At 44.3% G+C, this 26,340-nt stretch overlaps 1 protein-coding gene across 2 annotated transcripts; it reads left to right on the forward strand.

Moving 5' to 3' along the window:
• Positions 1-643: 643 nt before the first annotated feature.
• SRSF10 (serine and arginine rich splicing factor 10) lies at positions 644-22,815 on the forward strand. Of its 2 annotated transcripts, none has more exons than XM_069971286.1 (6): positions 644-824; positions 3,478-3,582; positions 15,366-15,469; positions 16,351-16,516; positions 16,604-16,651; positions 20,909-22,814. In XM_069971286.1, the coding sequence occupies exons 1-6, from the start codon at positions 760-762 to the stop codon at positions 21,168-21,170; spliced, it is 750 nt and encodes a 249-aa protein (XP_069827387.1). In that variant the 5' UTR covers positions 644-759; the 3' UTR covers positions 21,171-22,814. The 2 variants fall into 2 exon arrangements, with proteins under 2 accessions (XP_069827387.1, XP_069827388.1); XM_069971287.1 differs by lacking the exon at positions 644-824 and adding an exon at positions 955-1,059 and having other exon boundaries at positions 20,909-22,815.
• Positions 22,816-26,340: the final 3,525 nt, after the last annotated feature.

A 26,340-nucleotide genomic window follows, 5' to 3' on the forward strand; every position in this document is an offset into this window, starting at 1 on the left:
GTAGGTTGTATTACAAAGCTCATGGATTACATTGTTATACACAGACTCTCTTCTTTAGGCGTTGTCCTGGATATGGGGGCCAGCTTTAACAATGGAAAATACGGAATTGTCTTTATTCTCTTAGGGTACGTTCACACTTACCGAATCCGCAGCAGATTTCATTTAAATAACTGAACACAGCATCAAATCTGCTGCAGATTTGCTGCGGATCCTGTAAGTGTGAACGTACCCTTAAGTTTCATCCATGATTTTTTTTTTTGCGCAAAAGCCACTCCAGCCCCGACCACACATAGGAACACTCAGAATAATGCAGATCCCGAAGCTTTGCAGGAAGACCTCAGCTAGGAAGCCACATGAGACTTCATGGTAACTAAAGCACTAGGTCCTGACAGGAAAGTACAGAGTAAATATAAGATGTCACAGATGATAAATCCCCCCTCCATGTTTGATCACTGACGTGTAACACTTATTTTACAAATAGCCTCGTGAACTTTTCAGTCACTATCTGCTATTGCGGTTTCATTCATCATGGCGGCCACACAAAGGCAGCCGGAGCGCGAGTAATATCACAACTTCCGGTCCGCTTTCGCGCGCCAATATTGCCGCCAACACCTTCAGGCAGCGCCCCGCCCCTCCGGGAACCATCGCGAGATCTCATTTGGCTTAGGATCGAGCAGGCGCCGGAGCCGCCATTGTATTCGTGAGCTGGTTGTAGCGTGTTCCCTGCGCGGTTTGTTTCCCTCCCCTCACAAGTCAGTCATGTCTAGGTATCTCCGTCCTCCCAACACGTCGCTTTTCGTCCGGAATGTGGCGGACGACATCCGGTAAGTGGAGCCGTTGTTGCGCGGCTTGTGGAGTCCTGTGTGAGGGGCGGAGGGGTATGGCCGGGGATAACCGTTGGCTAACGGCGCCGGCGAGGTGGTGGGGCTGTAGTGCGGCGCTGTATCCTGCGTGTGGTGTTGTATCTGTATACTCGCACCTCAGCGCTGCGCTTTGTTTTTCTATAATCTGGTTTCCATGTGAGACGCGGCGTGGCTGGGCCCCGGCTATGGCGAGCAGGTGATCGGAGGCAGCCAATCAGATCGCTGCTTTCCCTCCTATAGGATTGCGTTCACAATGCTGGGCTAGTTATTCCCGCTCATGTATAACTGTACTGCATGGCTGTTACTTCATGATGGCCGCCCCTGCAGCCTGGTGTCATGTAACCTGGTAAAACACACCGCTCCAGGGACAGATGCTGGAGTAGATGTACACCTGACCCGTTGTAGTGTGCTGTGTATACATGGCCCCAGCTTGGGCTTTGTTTGCATTCACTGGTGGGAGTGTACAGGGGGCATGCACATCCCTGGACAAGTGGCTTGTGTGTGAATGAGGGCCAAGCTCACTGCAAGGAGAGGGATTATATATTTCTTACACAGTGGGACTGTATATAGGAGTGCAGCTGTGTAAGAGAACCTGTGGTTAAAGGGGTTATCCAGCACTACAAAAACATGGCCCCTTTATTTCAGAGACAACGCGACTCTTGTCTCCAGTTCAGGTGTGGTTTGCAATTAAGCTCCATTCACTTCAATGGAGCTGAGCAGCAAAAACTGCACCCGAGAGAGCGGTGCTGTCTCTGGAAGAAAGTGCCCATGTTTCTGTAGCGCTGGATAACCCCTTTAAGTTATATACATATAGCAATGTCAATATTTGGACATTCATATATATTAGTTGCTTATAACCAGGTACTAGCTTTTATTTAAAGTGACTGTACCACCTGGCCCAGGCTGAAGCACTGGAGGTGGGCCGACCCACCCCCACTGGGAGGAAACCCCCGCCCCTCTATGCTAGGGTTCTATTGATTCTAATGTAGTCACGTTATTGAGGCGCTGGGGTTTCTTTCCACTGGGGGTGGGTCGGCCTGCCTCTAGTGCTTTGGCCTGGTGGTAGTCACTTTAAAAAAGACCTACTAGTGGTGAGAATGAAATCTTGATAGATGGTACACTAGTAAAATAACCAAAGATTCTTTGGGGGGGGGACTTTTTGGAAAGTAGCGGGGAGGATAAAAAACTAAAATGCGCTTTCTGGACTTCATTGCTGGGAGCTGCGTACTGCACCTTTGGTCCCCTGCTGCATCCTGGATTGAGAGGGGTCCTGGGATGTGAGGTTCCAGGCCCGCTCAGCCAGTCAGTGACAGAAGTGGGACTCTGTTACAGCCACTGACTGGCTAAGTAAACCTGGAACGTCACATGCCGGGTGCCCTCTCAATACTCCCCCTTCCCCGGGCAGTTTTGAAAAAAATCTCTTTTCTCAGACTGTTCCTTTAATATAACACATTGATTTAAAACAGGGATGGGGAACCTTCTGCCCTCCCGCTGTTGAAAAACTACAATTCCCTGTTGTAGAATTGGGAATAGTAGTTTTTCAATAGCTACAGAACCTTAGTTCCCCATCCCTGATTTAAAGAATAGGTTATTTTCTGATGCTGTATTCCCTTTCAAGCTTTTTTTTTTTTTTTTTTTTTTTTAACATAAGCTGATTGGCTGCAGCAAGTGAGCCTGTGGAAGCTATGCCCAGGGTAAATAATAAAACTTCACAGTTCGCCTCTCCAGTGCTTGATTGCTGCTCTGGGACGACATCCCGGCCAACGTCACGACCCAACTCATGGACTGGCCGGTCAGCCAGTCACTGACTGGCGGGAAGCCTCTACAGTCAGTGATTTGCTGAGCATGCAGTCCATCAGCCGGGTTGGTGTTTCCCCCTTGTCGTGATATTGTCAAAACTCGGGGGGCTGGGTTACGGGCATTAGGAGTGCCTGCAAACCTTTTGTATAACAAACTGTGAATACCATTGTGTGCTTCCAGCACCCCATGTAGTGTTTCCTTGGGCATTAGTATAGAGTGCCGCAAATGGACAAAAAATTAATTTCCATGTGATTTTAGGGGTTAATGCTGTTTACAAGGAACAATTATCGTTCGAATTTTCGCAATAACAATCACATTTGAGCGATAATCGGCTCATGTAAACACAGCGAACGATCAATTGTTTGTTGTGATCTTTCAATGTGTTCTCAAATAGTCGTTGGTCGTTCGCTAAAAATTTGCAGATCGCTTCGTGTAAACAGTCTTTCAAGGATTCACCCTATGTGTGAGATGGGCCTAAGCGATCCTAAAAACTATCGCAATAACAATTTTTCTAATGATTTATTCGTCTGAATAAGACTGCAGTTGGTCAGCGCTTAGAGGTTGTATGAGAAGTGGTCTCCAGCCGTTATCACAACGCAACTTCCCACATGCTGTGAAAGCCACAGACCACAGCTGGAACCAATGTTGGAGGGTAGTGTGTGCTACCATTACTGAAACACTGCAAAGGATTCGCACTCATAACTCTGGTGGTTTTGGTTTTTCCCTGCCGTATTTATCATAGTTTTGTAGTGTTAATCAAATTGTATCTATCATATGCAAAATAGAGCCAGATAAATTTTTGCTTATGTTTTAGGTCTGAAGATCTACGCAGAGAATTTGGTCGCTATGGTCCTATCGTTGATGTATATGTCCCTCTTGATTTCTACACACGCCGCCCAAGAGGATTCGCTTATGTTCAATATCCTTTCTTCCTCCAGCTGCTTGATGAGGAAATATGACGTTTGGAAGATAGTGTGAGGTAACAGCATGTGAGAATTGCTTTGCTGTGATCATATTTTTTTTTGTATTGCTCGCTATACGGCACATGCATAGCAAAGTAATTCTGCAGCATTCTGTGGTATTTCACTTTGTTGCGGTTAATTCACATGAGATAATGTCATTTATGTTAATTGTTGATCATTTATGAAATCTAGTATTTCATTTATAATAGGGGTCTAGTGTCATTAACATTGTTCACTGCATTCTTTTTGGCATCTGTGTGGGGATGGAGATATTTCAGTACTGTCCATTAATTCTGCTGTCCTCTGTTATTACCTCAGAGTTTAAAGCTGTACAGTAAAGGCGAACCACAGAGAAAGCATGAAAGAACCTTTAGAGTAGAGACAAAGTAGACAAAGCAAAGACATCTTAATGATCAGGCTTGAAGATTTAAAGGGAAAGTGGGAAAAGAAAAGCTGCAAGAAGAAGCCAAAATATGGTCAAAGCTTCGATTTAATTCAGGAAAATAATTTTTCAAAGTTAAAGATAGAAGCATCTATTAATTGTCAAGCACCTCATGACAAGTCCTACTGACAAGCTCTTAGAAATAAAAGGTCAAGATAAAGTTGAATGAATGATTGTCAAGATTACAGGAGTTTTGATGATGTATCCTGGCAAACAAAGACGTGTTTACAATCTTGTGTAAGTACGTGGTTTGACATTGGGTTTCTGTAGGCCGTAGGTTTTGACTGGTTGCCTTTTTAACCACCAACAATCTACCTAGATGAGGTGTTATCGGTATCCTTTTTACATTTTAAGCTTAGAAGTCACATTTGACCGCATTAGCAATATCATAAGTGCAAATTTTATTCATAGGCAAGGTTAGAATAAGGAACCGTGATACTTAAACTTTTTGGGTTTGTTCTGTTAGAAGTCCCTGTTGAAATACCTTCTGTTTTAACAATGGTTTTCAGATGACTGATTTTGAAAACTTGGGTTGTGTTCCAGTTTTTTCCCCTCTCCCCTTTGCCCTGACCCTGCAGATTTGATGTTTTTTAATTTCTTTATGGGAACATGCTAGTGTTTTCCTTGCCAATGTTCCCTTCGTTGATCATTTTTTACTAATATAAAAACTTTAAAAATGCAACCAATTAACTATGGGTGAGATAATGGCTTTATGTGGAGTTCCGTGTTTTTTGGTATAGTTGTTAGTCTGAGTTTGTGGAATTTAAAATGAAGACAAGGAACCTTACTGAAGTTGAAAAAAAAAAAATTGAAATCTTTGCCTTGTGTGCATGTCTGACTTAAGGTGAGTATCTTGGCATAGCTTTTTAAAAGATTGACCTTATTATAACCTGGTCTCTTAAAATAACTTGAAGTAGATCCAATTAAAATGTGATCTGCATTTTCAGAAATAGCTGTGACCCTTAAGAGATACTTAAAGGGGTTGTCCGGCGATAAAAAATTATTCACAGAATAACACACATTACAAAGTTATACAACTTTGTAATGTATGTTATGTCTGTGAATGGCCCCCTTCCCCGTGTTTCCCCCCACCCACGCTAGACCCGGAAGTGTGGTGCATTATACTCACCGCATATCGTGTCGTCCACGGTCTCCGATCGTCAGCAGTGACGTCTTCTTCGGGAGGCCGGCGGATCTTCCCGAGTGCCGGCAACCCTCTGCAGCGTCATCCGAAGCTCAGCCGCGATTGGCTGAGCATAACTGTGCTCAGCCAATCGCGGCTGAGCGGCTGATGACGCGGCCACGTCATCAGCTGCTCAGCCGCGATTGGCTGAGCACAGTTATGCTCAGCCAATCGCGGCTGAGCTTCGGATGACGCTGCAGAGGGCGGCCGGCACTCGGGAAGATCCGCTGGCCTCCCGAAGAAGACGTCACTGCTGAGGATCGGAGACCGTGGTCGGCACGTGACAGGTAATGTATAGCGCACCACACTTCCGGGTACACGGGTGGGGGTGGTGGGACACGGGGAAGGGGGCCATTCACAGACATAACATACATTACAAAGTTGTATAACTTTGTAATGTGTGTTATTCTGTGAATAATTTTTTATCGCCGGACAACCCCTTTAAAGTGTTTTTTCTAAGATTACAGAAAATGGCTACTTTACTGTCAAAGCAGCACCTAACCTGTCAGGTTGTGTGGCATTACAATTCAGCCTTAGTAGATCTGAGCTACAAACCCAAACGGAGAGCAGGAGAAGTGACATATTTTTGTAAGCTAAAAACTGCTTCGCATCTGGCATGGCATTACATGGGTTATGTGCAGAAGCACTTTTCTGGTGAACAGGACTTTTGCACTTAACTTGCTGTGTCACATGGATGTGTCAGCAACTGTACTGCCAAACATAAGCTTCGTCCCACAGTGTGCTACAGGCTCGCATTCATGTCCTTCTTTGCAAAAGTCTAATTTGACACCCACAGATCAGCTGTACAAAGGGGCCTCAGCAGTCGTAAGAGTGCCACAGTCACTTCACGATCAGAAAATGACCCATTTAAATTTTTTTTTTTTTGTTTTGTTTTTTTTGCTATAACTTTAAAATCCTGAAGTTTTGACGTTTTTCATTTTGGCCACTAGACCTAAACAGGGCCCTCCTTATCAACCGACATGGATACATTCCTTGTATCTTTGGTACATACCAATTTCACTTCAATCTAGTCAGTGTCTAAATGAGTTTATTCCTTGAAAAGCTGACAGCTATATATTAGAGAATAGAAGTACACACAATAGCTGTTGCTCACTTGCCTGTAGAATGACTTCTATAAAGGTCACTGGGCACACCCAGAAGCTGAATGAAACAGGACCTTTCTATTGTTGCCAGTGGTCCATTGGGCTTTCTATAAAGCATATCTTTAAAGTGTACTTGTCATTATAACGTTCAAAATCTAAATGAACAGTAAATGTGATATAAAGCAAGATATCAATTATTTACATTCATCAGTGTCTTTTTTTTTTTTTTTTTTTTCTTTTTTTTTTCTTTTTAAGCATGCTGTAAAAAAATCTATACTTAAAGGACAACTGCGGCGAAAATTGTTTTTGGCTTATTTAACACACATTACAAAGTTTTATAACTTTGTAATGTGGTTAAATACCCGGTCTGGCCCCCTTCCCCCACTTTCCGACTCCCGACCCCCCCCCCCACCCCGGAAGTTAAAGAATGTATACATTACCTATTACGGTCGTCACGGTCCTCTTCTCCCGGGCGGCATCTGGTGACGGGTTACGTCAGAGCTGGGGGGCGGTCCGGGTCTTCTTCCTCTTCGGCGTCTTCATTGAGAGTGAATGGGAGAGAAAAGGCTGCTGGTGCACATGGGCACCAGCAGCCTTTTCATTGGCTGGAGCGCATCACATGGCTTCCAGCTTGCTCAGCCCTGATTGGCCGAAGTTGTCCTTTAACCAGAAATCCAGGTCCAGTCTTGTGCTGGTTGAAAGACACAAAGTCTGGCCATAAGAATGTCACAGCTCGATGTGTCCATCAGTCACATGACTGCCTTCTCTGTGAGTGCAGGTGACCTGGGAAACACAGGACTTCCTGTGTTTGTGTTTAGTCTCTTTGAAACAAAAAAATCTAAAGTGCTGTTTTCCATGATAACTTAAAGGAGAAGTCCGGCGAAAATTTTTATTAAAGTATTGTATTGCCCCCCAAAAAGTTTTATACAAATTACCAAAATACACTTATTATGGGAAATGCTTATAAAGTGCTTTTTCCCTGCACTTACTACTGCATTAAGGCTTCACTTCCTGGATAAAATGGTGATATCACGACCCGACTCCCAGAGCTGTGGGGGCTGTGGCTGCTGGAATGGATGATGACAGGGGGATGCTCAGTGTCCCTCCAGTGCCCTGTGTCCCTCTGCCATCCTCCTCTCCAGCTGCCACAGCCCACACAGCTCTAGGAGTTTGGTCGTGACGTCACCATTTTATCCAGAAAGTGAAGCCTTGATGAAGTAGTAAGTTCCAGGAAAAAAGCACTTTATAAGCATTATAAGCATTTCCCGTAATAAGTGTATATTGGTGATTTGTATAACTTTTGGGCGTCAATACAATACTTCAATAAAAAAATTTTGCCGGACTTCTCCTTTAAAGCAAGTTTGCAATTTACATTTTTTATTTTACATCTACTGTTTTAGATTTTGAAAGTTATGACAGTGACATAATGCTGCTTAAATAGCTCAGCCCCCATAATGTACAAAATTAGATTACAATCAATACAAAGAAAATAATTGGCAAGATAAACCACCTATAAACAACCCAATGCTGCAGTTTTATGCCACAGCACTTAGTACAACAGTTTTTTTCCCTTCTCGCCCTATGACAGCACCCCTGGAGAGCGTCCATCCCCCTTCTCATGAGACAGGAAACAGCCGCCAGGCAATCAATCAAGCTTTAAAAGGAGCCGTATCCACCCCTTACACCAGTTCTGTTTCCTGTCTTCTGAGAAGAAGGATAGTGGAGGGTGCAGCTCCTCTGCACCTTCCCAGAAGTCGCCAGGATCAAGTGAAGCTGTGGGCGCCCGGTTCCTAAAGATTGATAGCCCGGGTTACCCTACCGGTGTAAGTCTCTTACCAGAAAAGAGCCACCTGGTCAGTCTGCGGTCCTCCTGGTTCCCCTCCGGTTTGCTTGGATTCCCCTCTACCTCCGGCCAGGGTGAGTTCCTTTTCGCCGGGTCCCGGACCTGCAGGAAGGATCCGGTCGTTCATGGCAGCGGCGTCTTCCGGCGGACGCGGGCGTACGTACGTACGTGCGTGCCCGCGTCGGCGTGGTGACGTCACGAGGCCATGTGATGCGGCCTACTTCCGGTGGGCGCCCTAGGTGCGCAGGGACTTCCGGTTCGCGCCGTGCGTACTACGGGCGCCGGCGGGGACGGGGGCAGGGCTGCGCAGGGGGCTCCGGGGCTTGGAGGGAGGATCAAGTCACCCACCTGAAGCAGGGGCGCTATCAGGGGCTCGGAGGGGCGGTCCGCTGTCGGCAGTGTTCGGCAGCTCGCCACCGATTGGTGAGAGGGAGAGGGGGGCGGTCCTCCTCTACGAATTTAGGCGGGAGTGTGGCTTGCCAAGTGTGTGCTAATCGGAACAGGAACCCAGCCAGCTTCTGGACCAGCATACTAGCAGGTGGAGGTGCTTCCCACTACTGCGGCTACAGCTTCTTCAGCTTCATCATGGAGGAAGAAGCTGAACACACTGAGACACAGGAATCCCAGGCAGAGGTTCGCATGGTGGTGAGAGGGGTTGTACCCCAAATGAATTTCCTGTGTTTGTTTTTTCCTGAAGGTTGTTTTTTTGTCTACTATAGGATTCTTCTAAGAAAGGAAAAAGTAGAAAGGAATGTCTGATGTGTCATAAGAAACTACATTCCTCTTATTCTAAATCCCTATGCAATGTGTGTCTTTCTAAAGTTATGGAAGAAGAGTCTCCTTCCTTTATGAAAAGCATTAAGTGAGGTTTATCTGCTTCTTTATTTTTTGATGTGTATTATGCTGGTCCAACGGTTCCCTAAAAAGTTATCTCGCTTGCACTTGCAGGGGTTTGATTAGAGATGAAGTTACAAAAGCTATACCCAAGGAGAGGTCAGCTGCCTCTACCACAGCCTCTACCTCGGCTTCTTCAGCCTCTACATCCAGAACCGAATTGTCTGTATCCCACTCTTCTAGTCCCGTTATTACGCTGGAATCTGATCCAGAGGAAGAGGGGGAATGTCAGGTATCATCAGATAATTCATCAGATGAATTATCAGGCAAACCGTTATTTCCTGTAGAAAAAGTAGAATCCCTAGTTAAGGCGGTTAGAGCCACAATGAATTTGGAGGAATCTAAAGAGACTTTATCTATCCAAGATAAGATGTTTGAAAGTCTGGCTCCTAGGAGGAAGAAAGTTTTTCCAATACATCAGACTATGAAAGATCTTATTGAAAGAGAATGGAAAAAACCAGATAAAAAGTTTTTTGTTCCAAGGGCTATGAAGCGCAAATATCCCTTTGACGAAACCGAGACGGAAAGATGGGATAGAGCCCCTATGATTGACCCTCCGGTTTCTAAGATAACAAGAAATCAAGGGGCTCTGCCTTTTGAAGATACGGGCACATTGAAGGATCCCATGGATAGGAGGGCAGATAGTTTTCTTAGGAAAGATTGGGAGGCGGCTGCAGCTATATTTAAGCCCATGGTAGCCAGTACTTCAGTTGGTAGATCCGTAAAGCTCTGGTTAGAGGAATTAGAGTCCAATATCAGAGAGGGTACGCCCAGGGAAGATCTTCTTAAAGCCTTCCCAACTATTTTTGGAGCAGTCGATTTCATGACTGACGCCTCGGCAGATACCCTTAGATTAGCCGCGAGAGCTACAGCGGTCTCCAACTCAGCTCGTAGAGCTATTTGGGTAAAAGATTGGAAGGGGGAAGCTACCTCTAAATCTAAATTGTGTGCCCTTCCATGCCAAGGAGAATTGTTGTTTGGTCCGGCGCTGGATTCTATATTAGAGAGAGCCTCGGACCGTAAACGAAAGTTCCCCTCGGTTCCTCCTCCCCCCAAGAGGCCCTTTCATGGCAAGGGAAGGGGGGGGGCTCAAACATCTTACCCAAAGCAGAGAAATTGGAAAGCCCCTGGTAAAGGGAGGGGTTATTTGTTCTCCAAAATTAACACCTCCAAGAAAGATGATAAAAAATGACGCCAGGGGGCCTGTGGGGGGACGCCTGAGGCGATTCTCTCGGCAATGGGAGTTGATAACCTCAAGCAAATGGGTGAAGGAGTCAATAAAGCATGGATTAAAACTAAAAATTCTGTCTCCCCCAGGTCATCGTTTTATTATAACAGATTTAAGCCGACATACAGAGAAACAGACAGCTTTAGAATCAGAAGTCCTTTCTCTTCTCCAGAAAGAGGTGCTGGTTCGGGTTCCCAGTTCGGAACAGGGGTCGGGGTTTTACTCAACCCTGTTCCTGGTAAGGAAACCCAATGGGGCGTTTCGCACAATTATAAACCTGAAGGACCTGAACCGGCACCTCTGCTACGAGAAATTCAGGATGGAGACTATTCAGTCGGCCATCCTGAACCTGTCGCAGAATTGCTACATGTGCACTCTGGACCTTCGAGATGCATATTACCATCTCCCCATTCACCCGGACCACCAGAATCTGTTGAGAGTGGCAATTCGCATGGAAGGGGGGATTCACCATTATCAATACAAAGCTCTCCCCTTCGGTTTGTGCCAAGCACCCAGAGTATTTACAAAGCTGATAGCGGAAGTCATGGCTCATGTCAGGGAACAGGACATTGTCATAATACCATACTTAGACGACTTTCTGATAGTAGGACCATCAGAGAAGGTAGTCTCCCAGCATTGCCTGTCAGTCCAGAACATCTTCTCCCGACTAGGTCTGGAGGTAAATCTGGAGAAGTCCTGCCTGCGCCCAAACCAGATTTGCTCCTTTTTGGGGATAAGGCTAGATTCTTTGGTTCAACGTTCTTTCCTTCCTCCCCAAAAAGTGGACCTGATCATAACAAGAGTAAAAGATCTTTTAACCCGGGGTTCCTGTTCCCTAAGACAGGCCATGTCAGTCCTGGGACTCATGACGTCAGCCATTCCAGCAGTAGCTTGGGCACAGTACCATTCCCGGACTCTACAGGCACAGATTTTAGACACCTGGGACAGACAGACAGAGAGAGTCGCTGGACAAGACTTTTGCACTATCCCCCCCAGTACTAAGGTCCCTACAGTGGTGGGTGACGCGAAAAAACCTGACGGTAGGCATTCCCTGGGAGAAAAAAGATATATTTCAAATCACGACAGACGCCAGCCCCACGGGGTGGGGGGCTCATGCAGAATCCCTACTCCTACAGGGGAAATGGAACAGCTCGGAGTGTCAGGACCCTCAGAATCTCAGGGAATTAAGGGCAGTCCTTTACACTCTATCACGTTGTCTCCACATGATCACGAACAAACATGTCCGCATTCTAACAGACAACTCTACAGTAGTGGCATACCTGAACCATCAAGGGGGAACCAGGTCAGCTCAGCTGATGAGAGTATCCCATTTCATCTTCAGGCTGATAGAGAGTCATGTAGCTTCCATATCGGCCCTTCATCTCAAAGGAACGGACAACATAACGGCCGACTTCCTGAGCAGAGTATCACTCAACCAGGGGGAGTGGGTTCTCAGTCCAGCAGTATTTCAGCAGATCACGACCATGTGGGGAGTCCCTCTAATAGATCTGTTCGCTACCAGGGACAACAGGAGGGTAGAGAGATTTTATTCCCTCAACCCCAGGGATCTTCCGTCGGGAGTGGATGCCTTTGTTCAGGATTGGAGCAAGGGCCTGCTCTATGCTTTTCCTCCCATTCGGATGATTCCGAGGATGCTGAGGAAAATACGTCAAGACAAGGCACTAGTTATAGTAGTGGCACCCTTCTGGCCAAGGAGGGTATGGTTTTCTTGGCTCAGGAAACTCTCGGTAGCCAGGCCGTGGGTCCTTCCGGAGGTTCCGGATCTTCTATCTCAGGGACCGGTTCTTCATCCATCATCGCAAAATCTTCATCTGACGGCCTGGCTATTGAGAGGCGACTGATGCTGGATCGGGGTCTATCAGATTCAGTTATTAATACCTTGTTGGCTAGCAGAAAGAAAGTAACTTCACAAATATATCTGAGGACTTGGAAAGCCTTTTGTAGATTTATGGGTGTCCCGGTAAACGTGTTAATACCCCCAGATATTCCCAAAATTCTGGAGTTTCTGCAGAAGGGTCTTGACTTAGGGTTAAAACCTAGCACATTAAAAGTACAGATATCTGCCCTTAGCGCCTTATTTGATCACAAAATTGCAGACCACCCATGGATTAGGCGGTTTATTAAAGCTATAGGCAGACTTAGGCCCACGATTACGCCTAGGACTCCACCATGGGACTTGAACATCGTTTTGACAGCCCTGTCAGTATCACCTTTTGAGCCATTAGATGAACTATCAGATAAGATCTTAACCTTAAAATTGGCCTTTTTGTTAGTTCCCCTACTCGTCTAGCCGTAGTAATTGCTATCAGCCTTATCCATTAATAAACCCTACATGAACATTCTTTCAGATAGAGTTGTCCTGTCACCAGACCCAGCTTTTTTACCTAAAGTAGTGACTGATTTTCATCGCTCTCAGGAGGTGTTTTTACCATCTTTTTGTCCTGAGCCTAAAAACGATGGAGAAAGGAAATTTCATGCATTAGATGTTAGAAGGTGCCTTATCAGGTATCTAGAAAAGACAAAGGAATGGAGGAAGTCTCAGCAATTACTAATCCTTTTTGCAGGCAAAAATAGGGGCCAGTCAGCTTCCGCGAAAACTGTAGCCAGATGGATTAAAGATGCTATTTCCCTAGCCTATACCTCTGCTAAAATGGTTCCTCCTACAGGATTTGGTGCCCATACAACTAGAGCAGTCTCCACTTCCTGGGCAGAGAGGGCAGCGGCATCTATCCCGCAGATATGTAGAGCAGCTACTTGGAGCTCACCTCACACATTTTTCAGGCATTACAGATTACAGTTGCCAGGTACTGAGGATCTCTCTTTCGGGAGAAAAGTCCTGCAGGCAGTAGTCCCCCCCCTAATTTAGCCTAGTCTAGTCTCCAGGGGTGCTGTCATAGGGCGAGAAGGGAAAACTTAAATTACTTACGGTAATTGTTTTTCTTTGAGCCCATGACAGCACCCCTCTAAAATACCCACCCTTTATAAAAAAAAAAATAAAAAAAAAAAAGAATTTTTGCACGGGTGTATTAGAGGGTTTTTTGTATTATCATTAAACATGTGAGATAAGATTATTCATTCAGTTCTCAATGAATGTAGAAAAAAATTTTTTCTAGTTGCTTCTACCGTCTTAGGTGGGAAGTAAACTCTCCGCTGAGGGGAGCTATTTTTCTCTGCTGGAGAGCAGAGCTCTGTTTATATCTTCTAGAATCCAGGATACTTGTGGAACGAACTGGTGTAAGGGGTGGATACGGCTCCTTTTAAAGCTTGATTGATTGATTGATTGCCTGGCGGCTGTTTCCTGTCTCATGAGAAGGGGGATGGACGCTCTCCAGGGGTGCTGTCATGGGCTCAAAGAAAAACAATTACCGTAAGTAATTTAAGTTTTTTTTTTTTTTTTTTTTAAGTGACTGTACCACAAGGCTCAGGCTGAAGCACTGGAGGCGGCCGACCCACCCTTAGTGGGAGGAAACCCCGTCCCTCTATGATAGGGTTCCATTGATTCTAATGGATTCACGTCATGGAAGGGCTGGGGTTTCTTCCCAATAAGGGTGGGTCGGCTGCCTCCAGTGCTTCAGCCTGAGCCTGGTGGTAGTCACCGTAGGGTTTTGACCACTGTCGCTACACATATGATCCCCACTTGTTTGTCTACATTGGTTGAAGCAGGGCTGTGCTGGATTGTGGATAAGATTGCTTAGCTTTTATCCTATGTGCTAGTATACTTTTGGTTCTGCAGCCTAACTCCATTTATTGGAGAAATCCAGCAGAAAAAAAATTCAGTTCAGGCAGAGGGTGGGGGGAAACATAACAAAGTATGCTTACTGGTCCCCCACCACCCCCATCACAACCTGGCTGAGCGGGCTAGTTTGCACTCTTTCTGCCGGGTTGTGACATATCCTGAAGCCGTGAGAAAATGACATCTGGTGGGGGTCTGGGAGCCTGGTGACGCAGTGCTATAAAAGCACATGGACTGGGAAGTATACATGTTCCTCCACCTCCTGCTGACTCTAGTTTTGGATTTCATCAGACTTCTTTAGTGTCACTGTTTCAAAATCCTTTTGACATGTCAGACTTGTCAAAAGTTTTAATTGGTTAGGATGTGCTTAGAGATGCTACTGTTTGCTGCACTTGAGCTTGGAAAAGATTTGGTACCTTTCATATATACCTTCCAGAATGTAGAAAAAGGCTTTTTATTCTCTGGTACAATGTTTTTGATCTAACAGGTACCTAACAGTACCAGCAGTTTGGAGTGTGAATTGCAGTTAGAGATTCTCTTTAACAACTTAACATCATCTGTTAAGGTGTCAGTCAGTGCCACCATAAGGCTAATCTCAGCTCGGCACTCCATTGCTCTGGGTTACGGCAGCCCATACTAATCGAGCACTGACCTCATGGATTAATGCAGTACATATGTGATAATAAAAGTCCACCAGGAGGACTTGAAGTTACTGTAGTAAAAAAATTTTCGTTGATGTAAACGTGTTGAACTTCCTATAGTAAAGTATTTAAAGTATTAGTATCCTATTGTACAATATTTTGTCAGAACTACCATTTCAGTAATGATAAAGGATGGACTTGGCGTTTTAAGAAGAGGCGTCAAAACTTTCCTTTTTAAAGAGGACCTAATCCCCTTATACAGACCTCATCTCGCCGAGTCTCTGAGCCAGTCCCGGGACTGAGATATTCCGGTCAGAAGCCGGCACGCGCTGTGGAGATAGGTCCGGCGTCCATAGAGAATGAATGGAGCCGTGCACGCGCTGCAGAGATGAGGCCGGACTTATCTCCACAGCGCGCGCCGGCTTCTGACCGGGATATCTCCGTCCCGGGACCAGCTCTGGGAGCCAGATGGGGTCGGCACGGGGGTGACAGGTCTCCTTTAAGATGCAGTTGGAATACCACTTTTTATAGTAGCTTGATTTAGGTTTAAAGTCTTCAACACAAGAATCAAGATGCCACTTACTGTTTAACCTGCTGTACCATGAGCTGTTCTTTTATATATGCAATTGTAAAGTACCTTAACTGCTAGCACGTTTGAAGATGTTCGCGATGCAGAAGATGCCTTGCATAACTTAGACCGAAGGTGGATTTGTGGACGCCAGATTGAAATTCAGTTTGCTCAAGGAGATCGAAAAAGTGAGTATTTACAAAGTTGTCTATAAAAGCTTGAATTGTTACATAGCAAGAAATCTGGTTCACGCTTTTATCATGGAGCATTTTAAAATGAAGTCTGAGATGTGCTTGGTAGCTTTTATCCGTAGTGATGGCCAATTCTAGAATTGCCCATGACAGGAAAAAATATAATTTATATATTATGTGTGTGTGTGTGTGTGTGTGTGTGTGTGTGTATATATATATATATATATATATATATATATATATATATATATATATATATATATATATATATATATATATATATATATATATATATATATATATATATTATATATATATAATTTATAATATTTTTTTTTTTTTTTTTTTATCTAGTACCCAATAGTCTTATGACAAAAATGCTATAGGTAGATGATACACATTCTTTTATTTCCGCAGATGATACGTGAAAGCTAAAAAGCACAGTCCCATGCACACAGGTGTGCTCTGAATTACGGCTTTAGACCCAATCACTAGGACTAATGAGCTACATATATTTTAGTTTTTAAAATGCTGACTCAAAAGGGGGTCTTGTAATTAGGATTTCGGTAAAAATTATTTTCTCCTTGTTTGCACATATTGGGGTTGCATTTGTCAAAACTACACTGAGAATAACCAGCATTGTTGGCAATGGCAAGCAATAAAGCTTTACTCTTCTAAATTTCACCATTCTACTGATGGTGAGCCCTATTGCCTGTCAACTGACTTGGATATATTGGCTTGTACAATATCTGTATAAATACCAGAAATGTAATAGTCAGTCACACATCCAGAAGAATAAATGCCCTTAAATTGTATTTGGTTATTCCCCTAAACACCTTGAGCATCAATTGCTTTTAATTCCCATTTCTATTTCACAGCACCGAATCAAATGAAGGCCAAAGAAGGAAGGAGCTCATACGGCTCTTCACGTTATGATGATTATGACAGATACAACAGACGGTCTAGAAGTCGCAGTTATGAAAGGAGAAGGTCTAGGAGCCGTTCTTTCGAACAGAATTATGAAAGATCTTATAGTCCCAGAGGGTAAGTAGATTTTATTTTGCTTGATGTGGTGATTCTAAAGTGTACTGCAATAGTTAATTTTTTTTTTTTTTACTGTGTATTTTTCAGGCGGGCTGAGAGACCACACCGTAGCAGAAGCCGTTCACATCATGGCAGGTGAGAATTCTGATGACACAGCTGTGAAATTGGGGAAGGGGGGGGGGGGAGTCTTGGGGAGTGAAGCATGCTGAGTGGAGTCCACACTATTGGTGACACACAACTTGACATACAATAATGTCAAGAACAAGAGCATTTAAATAGCACTGCTGCTCAACATTGGTGATGCATTTTTCTTCTGAGCCAATCTGTTGTCAGTGCAACCTGAGGATCTCACACTGTAAATGGCATATAGCCATAGTACAAATTCGCTGACTTCCCGTCAGATCACATCCCAGAAAACAGAGAGGTGATCAATAAAGTCAGATATATGCAAAAGGATTACTGATAATAAAAATAAAAATGACAGTTCATGGTGCAAAAAATGAGCCCTATAGAATGAAAGATAGGAGTCAGGATAGGGCAATTATAAGCACATTTGTACTTGGAAATATCTATATAGCTATACAGTCGCCAGCCAGTGGTGGTTGGTAACAGACCATCAGCTGTCAACAATGGGAGGGAAAGGGCAGCATATCAGGAGGAGGAGACATTACTAAGTAAATATATTTGAAAAAATGAATTTGATAAACCCTACGATGAAGTAGAGATGAGAGAATTTACAGTAAGTAATGAAGTGAATCGCTTCGTTCCTACCAGCATTCTGCTCATCAGTCTGCGGGGCTTTCCCTCAATAGGACCTCCGGGACATCATGAAAGGCAGTGCATTTCTGCCTCATGATGTCCCCAGACGTCAAGCTTTACCTGCCTCACCTCTCTGTCCCTAGCTGTGATCGGCTTCTGTGAAACACCTAAAGGGTTAATGTATGAAATGTTGCTTTGAATCCTTTGAGGGGTGCAGTTTTTACTGTGGAGGGATTTGTGGGGGTATCTAACATACAGGCCCCACAAATCCACTTCAGAACTTAACTGGTCCCTAATAAAATCAGAATTTTAAATTTTCCAGAAAATTTGAAAAATCGTTTCAAAATTTCAAAGCCCTCTAACATCCTAAAAGGAAAAAAAAACCTTCACCAAATGATATATACATAAGCAGACATGTTGTAGATGTTGCATTAAAGGGGTTGTCCGGCGATAAAAAATTATTCACAGAATAACACACATTACAAAGTTATACAACTTTGTAAAGTTATACAACTTTGTAATGTATGTTATGTCTGTGAATGGCCCCCTTCCCCGTGTCCCACCACCCCCACCCGTGTACCCGGAAGTGTGGTGCGCTATACATTACCTGTCACGTGCCGACCACGGTCTCCGATCCTCAGCAGTGACGTCTTCTTCGGGAGGCCGGCGGATCTTCCCGAGTGCCGGCCGCCCTCTGCAGCGTCATCCGAAGCTCAGCCGCGATTGGCTGAGCATAACTGTGCTCAGCCAATCGCGGCTGAGCGGCTGATGACGCGGCATTCAGAGCTAGTTGTATAACTTTGTAATGTGTGTTATTCTGTGAATAATTTTTTATCGCCGGACAACCCCTTTAATAATTAGTTCATGTGGCATGACTATCTTTTTTAGAAAGAACTTTGAATATAAACTTTTCAAATTTTTGCACAAATGTTTTCCCCTTTTACAAAAAATTTAATGTATCAACAAAAATTTTACCATGAACATAAGGAAGACTAGTCATGCAAAAACAATGCCAGAATAACCGTGATGGTTAAAAGCGTTGCAGAGTTATCACTACAAAAAGAGACAGGTCAGGTTTGAAAAATAAACCCTGTTCATGAAGGCCAAAACAGGCTGAGGAGGCAAGGGGTTAAAGTCTGCTCTGTGCTGCTCCTCCCCAGGTGCGAGGAAAAGATGGATCCCGTCTCGGGAAACTTCTCCCAGTTTCCCAGGACTGGATCTATCTGGTTTCCAGCACCTGGGGAGGAGCGACAAGGAGCACACTTGCACCAAACATGCTGTAGGAAGTATAAACGATACAAAACAAGTATTGGCAGGACAGTGCATTCAGAGCTAGTTTGGGCTGGAGGGAGAGGAAATGTTTTGATTTATAGGAAGCTTGGTTAATCATAAATGACAAAATTGTGCAGCCCTCAATTCCTGTGTCCTGAATGTCAGATGTTGCCTGTGTGGTTACTGCTTTGAAACCAACCCAAGTTAGTTTAGAAAGATTCTCTGCTCCCAATATAAATATTTTCTGAGGGAATCTACATAGGAGGATCTGACTAAGGAGATACTTCTGAGAAGAAATTCTTAGATTAAAGGAGAAGTCCGGCCAAAATTAATTTTTGATATGTTATTACTTACGGAAAGTTATACAAATTTCTAATGTACGTTAATTATGGGAAATGCACATATAGGGCTATTTCCCTTAATTTAGTAGATGAAGAAGTGTTAGAATTCTCTCAAATCCAGTGACGTCACGACAAAAGGTGTAATTCCTATGGGGTGTCCAGCAGGGGACGCTCCTATATGTAGAAGTCTATGGGACTTTATTGTTTCTATGGATTTCTATGTAAAGTAATGTAGTGTACCGTATGCTTTATTGAATGAATACATCTATGGAATACTTTAGGGAGCAAGTGTCCTTGCTCCCCAAAGTATTGCATAAATGTATTCAGTCAGTACATTAGGATATCACAGTAAGCCCGCTGGCTGCCGATCCAGACTATATACTGCTCCCATCATCTGGTTATTGTATGAGCAGGTGATGGGAGTAGTAGCCGGGCGCAGGGGGGAGCCGCTCATCACACCTAGAAACCCACATGAGCCCTTATTTTTTGCGTCACTAATTGTACTTTGCAATGACACGCTGAATTTTTGCATAAAGTACACTACGAAGCAAGGAAAAAAATTCTAAGTGTGGTGAAATTTAAAAAAAAAAAATGCATTTCTTTCATTTGGGGGGTATTTGTTTTTGCACCATTCGCCCGGGGGTAAAACTGACATGTTATATATGTTCCTCAAGTAGTGTGATTAAAACGATATATAACATGTATAACTTTTCTTTTATCTGATGGCCGGTAAATTCAAACCATTGGTAACAAATATATGTTCCTTAAAATTGCTCCATTCCCAGGCTTATAGCGCTTTTATCCCTTGGTCTATGGGGCTGTGTGAGGTGTCATTTTTTGCGCCATGATGCTTGCTTTCTATCGGTACCTTGATTGTGCATATACGACTTTTTAATCGCTTTTTATAAAAAAAAAGTTTCTGGATTTGATGCGACCAAAAATGCGCAATTTTGCACTTTGGGATTTTTTTTGTGCTTAGGCCGTTTACCGTGCGAGATCAGGAATGTGATTAATAGTTCAGGCGATTACACACGCGGCGATAGCAAACATGATAATTTATTTACTTTTATTTAAAATATGGGGAAAAAGGGGTGATTCAAACTTTTATTAGGGAGGGGGCTTTTTACTAATAACTTTTTTTTTTTTTTTTTTTTACACATATACTAGACTTCTAGTATATACACTTTGATCTCTCATTGAGATCTTTGCTGTATACTTATACAGCAAAGGTCAATGAGATCGGCACTCGTTTGCTTTCGGCTGCTGCAGCCGAAAACAAACTAGTGCCGTGCCTGGGTTGGCGCCATCTTGGAACGGACCCAGGCCGGCACCACAAACTGAGGTCGCTCCCCGGAGGAGCAATCTCCCCCACTAGACACCAGGGAATGGCTGCATCCGGTAATCTGAGGCAGCTGTTAACTTTGACAGCTGCCTCCGATTACCTCATTAGCGGGCACGGCGATCGGACCGTGCCGGCTAATAGCCGCGGTCTTGGGCTACACGCGGCACCCGGGATCGCGGCGGTTCAGAGCAGGGTCGCCGTGCGGCCCCGCTCTGAACACCTCCTAGGGACATATGACGTCATATGTCCTTAAGAGGTTAAGTACCTAACAAATTCTCAGCTGCATATTTTCTGTGATATTAGCAGTTTATTTTCTATACTAATTAGGCGCCCTCAGTGCACTGATCCAGCCCGCCCTGCTGATATTAGGAGACCTTAATTTGAGCAGTCTTAAAAGGGTTGTCCAGCGCTACAAAAACATGGCCACTTTCTTCCAGAGACAGCACCGCTCGTCTCCAATTCATGTGTGGTTTGCAATTAAGCTCCATTCACTTTGATGGAACTAAGTTGCAAAACCTACACCCAAACTGAAGAAAAGAGTGGTGCTATCGCAAAGAAAGTGGCATTGTTTTTGTAGCGCTTGATGACTAAACACTTGACAACTTTTCTCTTGTATTTGTTTAAGGAAAAGTTGCCAGAGTAGTGTTAATCCTTTTACACTTTTTTTTTCCCCTCTAGATTCAATCGTCGGCAAAGATCACAATCCAGATCGAACACTAGATCCCAATCCAAATCCCAGCCAAGAGAAGATAGGAAAGAGCAACGACGATCTGGATCAAGATCTCAGTCCAGATCTAAAGCAGATGGCAAATACAAAGCAAGCAGAGAGTCCAGAAAAGAAGAGCGCGAAAGATCAAAGTCTCAGTCTCATTCAGAGTCAAGGTCACGGTCAAAGTCAAGATCGCGGTCTTGGAACAGTCACAAATCCAGTGGCCATTAGTTTGGCTGGTGTCGGTTTTATTCATAGAAATGTGATTATTTTTTTCTTTTCTCCCCCCTCTTCATGTGCTACAGTTATGACAATTTGTTACCCATCAGACAGCAGCTGATCAAACTAGGTTAGGATCTTTTACAGTGAGAATAATAGAATGTTTTTCTGTTGGCATACATCCAAGTTAATGTTTTTGATACTTTTTGAAATGCTGAAGAGTTTGGTATGGATGTGTCTATTGAGGCACTTGCTTGTCTAGCCACAAGAGACTAAACCAAAAACAATTGCTAAAGGACCATAAAAGTATTCTTGAAGTTTCTCCAGTACAGTTCTGTTTCTTCTTGGCTATCTTATGGTTAACCATGTTCTGCCTATTTGAAGGACAAACACACACAAAAGGGAAATGCATAGGAACGGTGATGCAGGATAAGGTTAGTTTTTTACATTGTGGTTATTAGGTATTGGGTTTCTCAACTGTGATGTTGTACTATAAACACTGGGAGAAGTGCCAGCTATTAAACTCCCTCCCACTTTCATAGTATTATGTCTGAGTACCGCACATCCTGTAGAACAATTTAAAATGTAGCCCATACTAGCATGTGCCAGGAAAGTCAAAGCATTCGGTAACATTTCACTTTGTTCATCAATATGGCTTCAAATGCTTTGAGATGAATGCATTGGCTCAAAGTACATATATAGGTACATCATCTTTTGTAAGATATTTTTTTTCTTGCCCTTAGATGTCTAAGCCCTGCCTCCCCTTTTCTTTACAAGTTTCTTCTACTCTTCAGTTCTGTTTTTCTCCTGCAGCTTTTAAGGAAAGCTAAAGTTTAAATATGCAAACTTGACCAGAAGAGTGCATTTTCCATACACAGTGTGTTATGTTTGCATGATGATACTGATACAAGCTGTAGTAACTTCCCTCCTGTATAAGGAGAGGCTAGCGACATATGGGTTATAATTATAAATTGAGACCTTTTTTTTGGTCGACTGGCAGGTGAACCCTGAAGTGCTGGTTTAACAGACAAAAGCGCTCAATTGGTTTGTATTCATTTTAGATTAGTTACTAAATGTTTATGGGGGTTGGGGCTCAGCTCTGGGGCCCAGATTTGTCTAGGAGACGTCTATTTTTGTCTCACAGATGGCAATCATAGCTAATTTTTAGCTGTGATTGATTTTGGTCTACACCGCAGATGTCAAATGGAGGCCCTCCAGCTGTTGCAAAACTACAATTCCCATGTTTGGACAGCCAAAGCTACTGCTTTGACTGTCCAGGCATGATGGGAATTGTAGTTTTGTAATTGCTGGAGGCCCTGAGTTTTTACACCTATGGTCTACGCATTTTTGTCTGATTGTTAAATCTAGGCCTTAGTCTACAATTCAGCTGATGTAAAAGCATTTTGTGATCTATAGATATGAAACTGCAGGAAAATGCTGTGTATAAACTGTCTAAACAAGTGGTCGTTTGGGTCACATTCTGGTTTGTGATCAATATGTATATTCACATTTGCATTTACTATATTTGGTAAAATAACTTCTGTTCTCTAGGCATATTTTCTTATAATTCATAAACTAAAATGTGTCCTTTAACTCATGCATTTGATATGTTTGTCAAGCCATCCTCCATTAAACTTTAGTCTTTGTCTTATCCTAATGTGGAAATTTTTTTCTGCTTATTAAACTGACCTTTTTAGCAGGTAATGCCTATTTTTGGACTAAAAGGGCCTGTCTTATAGTCCAGTCAGAGCGGCCTAACAATCTAAGATCGCTCTCACTGTGCAGCAATCACTGGGGGAACAGTGCAGCAAATTATAGCTCTGCATTTTTCCCTTTTTTCTGGGCACCAGTCTGAGATCAGTGCCAGATAGAGGAAGCTGGGTGCAACAATCACATCCCGCATCCCACTATGCAGAAAACTCCTACAGACCTTACCCTGCACGGAGGAGAAAGAAACTCATGACATCTCCAGTCACATGCTAAATAGGGACTACAAGAGGCACATATAATAGAGCTATGTGTGTTTTGCTATATATTGAGAAATGCAGTGTTCCCCCCCACTTGTGGCTAAAAAAGGGTTGTCTTTAGGAGGTGATCCAACATAGTTGTTGGGCCTCAGCGACGTAATGATGCTGATCCCAGCTCAGCAGTTTACTAGAGGCTTCAGCAGCCCCTAGTAATGAAGCACAGATTACATAGATCAATGTAGTACACGTGTACTGCATTGATTTTCTATAAGCAATCAGTGCATTGCCCATAGAAGTCCCCAATTAGTGTGTAGTAAAATTTTTATACTCAATCACCAAAGTTTAAATCGCCTCCCCCCATTTTATAAATTGGGGGGTACAATTATTGCTGTCTTTCCATATACTGACTTTTTTGTTTTGTTTCATAGCGCACATAAACGTGGTTGACCCTTTTTTTTGTGTACTCTAAAAAGATGCATTTTGATTTCCATTAATTAAAAAGTCTATGGAAAAACTGATCAAAGCGGATGCACACAGTTGCTTCAGTGTTTTTGCATAAAACGGATGAAAAAAAACAAATTGCAAAGTGTAAACCCGGCTTAAACTGTGTTAGCACAAAACCTGCCAAAGTGCAAAATTGCCTATTTTTGGTGAAATCGCGTCCAGAATATTTTAAATAAAGTGATCAGTCGCATATACGCAAGCAAGATAATGTTAAAGTACAGACCATGGCTTAAAAAATGTATGCCTCACAGCTAGTGATGTCACTATACCATAATTTTGAGTTCAATACCAATACTTGATTTTTTAGTTCGATACTCGATACCAGTTCGATACCTCGAAAAAAAATACAACACCCCTCCCCCTTATAAGATCAGCACCCTCCTCTCCTGACATCCGCTGTGCTGCTGTGACCTCCCTTATAAGATCAGCACCCTCCTCTCCTGACATCCTCTGTGCTGCTGTGACCCTGTGACCTCCCCTATAAGATCAGCACCCTCCTCTCCTGACATCCTCTGTGCTGCTGTGACCCTGTGACCTCCCCTATAAGATCAGCCCCCTCTCCTGACATCCTCTGTGCTGCTGTGACCTCCCCTATAAGATCAGCCCCCTCCTCTCCTGACATCCTCTGTGCAGCAAGGGACCAAACATTGTTTGTTGGGGACAGCATGGGGGGGGGGCAGTAGTGGATTATAATGTGGGCGGATTGACGGGGGGGAGGCAGGTTGGGTGAACAGCCCGGGGCCCAGGGTACATTTAATCGCCACTGGGTACAGACTACAACCCCCACAGTGCAGGGAGCTGGTGAAGGCTGCCAGGTCTGGACGGACAGGAGAGGGTTACTCTGCCTGGCAGGTCAGTTCCTGTCAGGGGTTAGGGGTGTAAGGGCAGGGATGCGGGGGGCACACTAGAGGGCAGGGATGCGGGGGGCACACCAGAGGGCAGGGATGCGGGGGGCACACCAGAGGGCAGGGATGCGGGGGGCACACCAGAGGGCAGGGATGCGGGGGGCACACCAGAGGGCAGGGATGCGGGGGGCACACCAGAGGGCAGGGATGCGGGGGGCACACCAGGGGGCAGGGATGCGGGGGCACACCAGGGGGCAGGGATGCGGGGGGCACACCAGGGGGCAGGGATGCGGGGGGCACACCAGGGGGCAGGGATGCGGGGGGCACACTAGAGGGCAGGGATGTTTGCAATGTCTGCACACATCCCCTGCTCTCACTGTGGTACCTGTGGACACTCAGCATGAGGCTTGTCAAAGCTGAGGGGAGGGGGATTTGTAAAGGGAGCTAATTTAAGGTGGAACAGACAGCCTGAACCTCGGCCACCAGGAAGATTAACCTTTGCTGCTGGCCAAGGTTCAGGCTGTCTGTTCCACCTTAAATTAGCTCCCTTTACAAATCCCCCTCCCCTCAGCTCCGGGAAGCTCCCAGCTGTCGGACCTCTGTTACTTCGTGCATACTCATGTGTGCACACTCAGGCCGGTCAGGAAGCGCAGCCACCGAGAGTGTGCACACATGAATATGCATAGGAACAGCGCCGGGGATGGACGGAGGGCGAGTGGGCATCAGAGTCTTCAGCCCTAGACGCAGCTCCTCACACCGGCTGCTGCATTCCAGGAGGGACAGGAGGCTGAGGTGTGACAGGCTGCGGGTGATTAGCAGCGGGGGTCTGTTACACACAGTAGCCGACCCCACTGCTTCTGGAGAGGCTCAGGATGGGTCAGATGCCGCTGTCAGTTGTGACAGCGGCATCTGCACAGTTATATAGCCGGCACATGCGATCGCTGTGTGCCGGCTATAAGGGGGCGGGCGGAGGAGGAAGTGACGCCAGGGGGCAGCACTCTGAGAACATGGCCGGCGCTTAGCTAGCCGCCGGCCGTGTTCTCTGCTCTATACTTTATATTAAGCTGCGTTATTAGGCAGCTTAATATAAAGTATCGATACCAGGAAATCCTGGTACCGAATCGTTTTTTTGCCCGAAATATCGATAGTAGTATCAATATTTCGGTGCATCGTGCATCCCTACTCACAGCCCTATAAACCAAAAAATAAAAGCATAAGCAATAGTACTAGAGCAATTAACTTTAAAGATTACTTTAATTTTATTTTACTGCTTTAAAAAAAAAAAAAATTAATATTTTATCATACTGACCGAGGAACATAGACCGTCAGTTTTACCATGGGGTGCATGGTGTAAAGATAAAACAGTCCCCCACCACCAAAATGAAGGAATTGTCTTTTAATTTTACTGCTTGTCACTTATTACACGTAACAATAAACACTTGGTCCTCTGTGCTGGATTCTGCAGCGGCTTCTGACCAGGATATCTCCGTCCCGGCTGCCATCCACACAAGCTAAAGATATGCTTTAGACACCTTGCACTTTGGGCACTAGTCATATCGGCTTCTTTAGTATACCCGGTTGACAAAGGTCATCAAACCGAAATGTCCCTTCATTGGGTATATTAAATGTTTGAAATCACTGTGATGAACTATGAAAATAACTTGAAGCATAAAATATATGGAAAAATAAATAAAAGATGGCACTGTAAGCAATTAACTTCTGGAGTTGAGTGCGGTTGATACACATTCCCCTCAAAGAATTGACATGACAATTCTTTGAGTGGAGATGCACGCAAGGTCTCCCATTGAAAGAGATAGCCGGTGGGATTCAGTGCCGATTCCGAAGTGTGAATGGGCCCTAAGTATT

Source organism: Dendropsophus ebraccatus, chromosome 5 (genome assembly GCF_027789765.1).
Source record: "Dendropsophus ebraccatus isolate aDenEbr1 chromosome 5, aDenEbr1.pat, whole genome shotgun sequence".
NCBI lineage: Eukaryota > Metazoa > Chordata > Amphibia > Anura > Hylidae > Dendropsophus > Dendropsophus ebraccatus.

What these genes read in the sequence shown, in the direction of transcription:
- SRSF10 (XM_069971286.1), top strand. Translation starts at nt 760, where the DNA reads ATGTCTAGGTATCTCCGTCCTCCCAACACGTCGCTTTTCGTCCGGAAT. An exon ending in AGAGGATTCGCTTATGTTCA is followed by an intron (nt 3,583 to 15,365) that starts ATATCCTTTCTT and finishes AACTGCTAGCAC; the next exon opens with GTTTGAAGATGTTCGCGATG. An exon ending in AGCCGTTCACATCATGGCAG is followed by an intron (nt 16,652 to 20,908) that starts GTGAGAATTCTG and finishes TTTCCCCTCTAG; the next exon opens with ATTCAATCGTCGGCAAAGAT.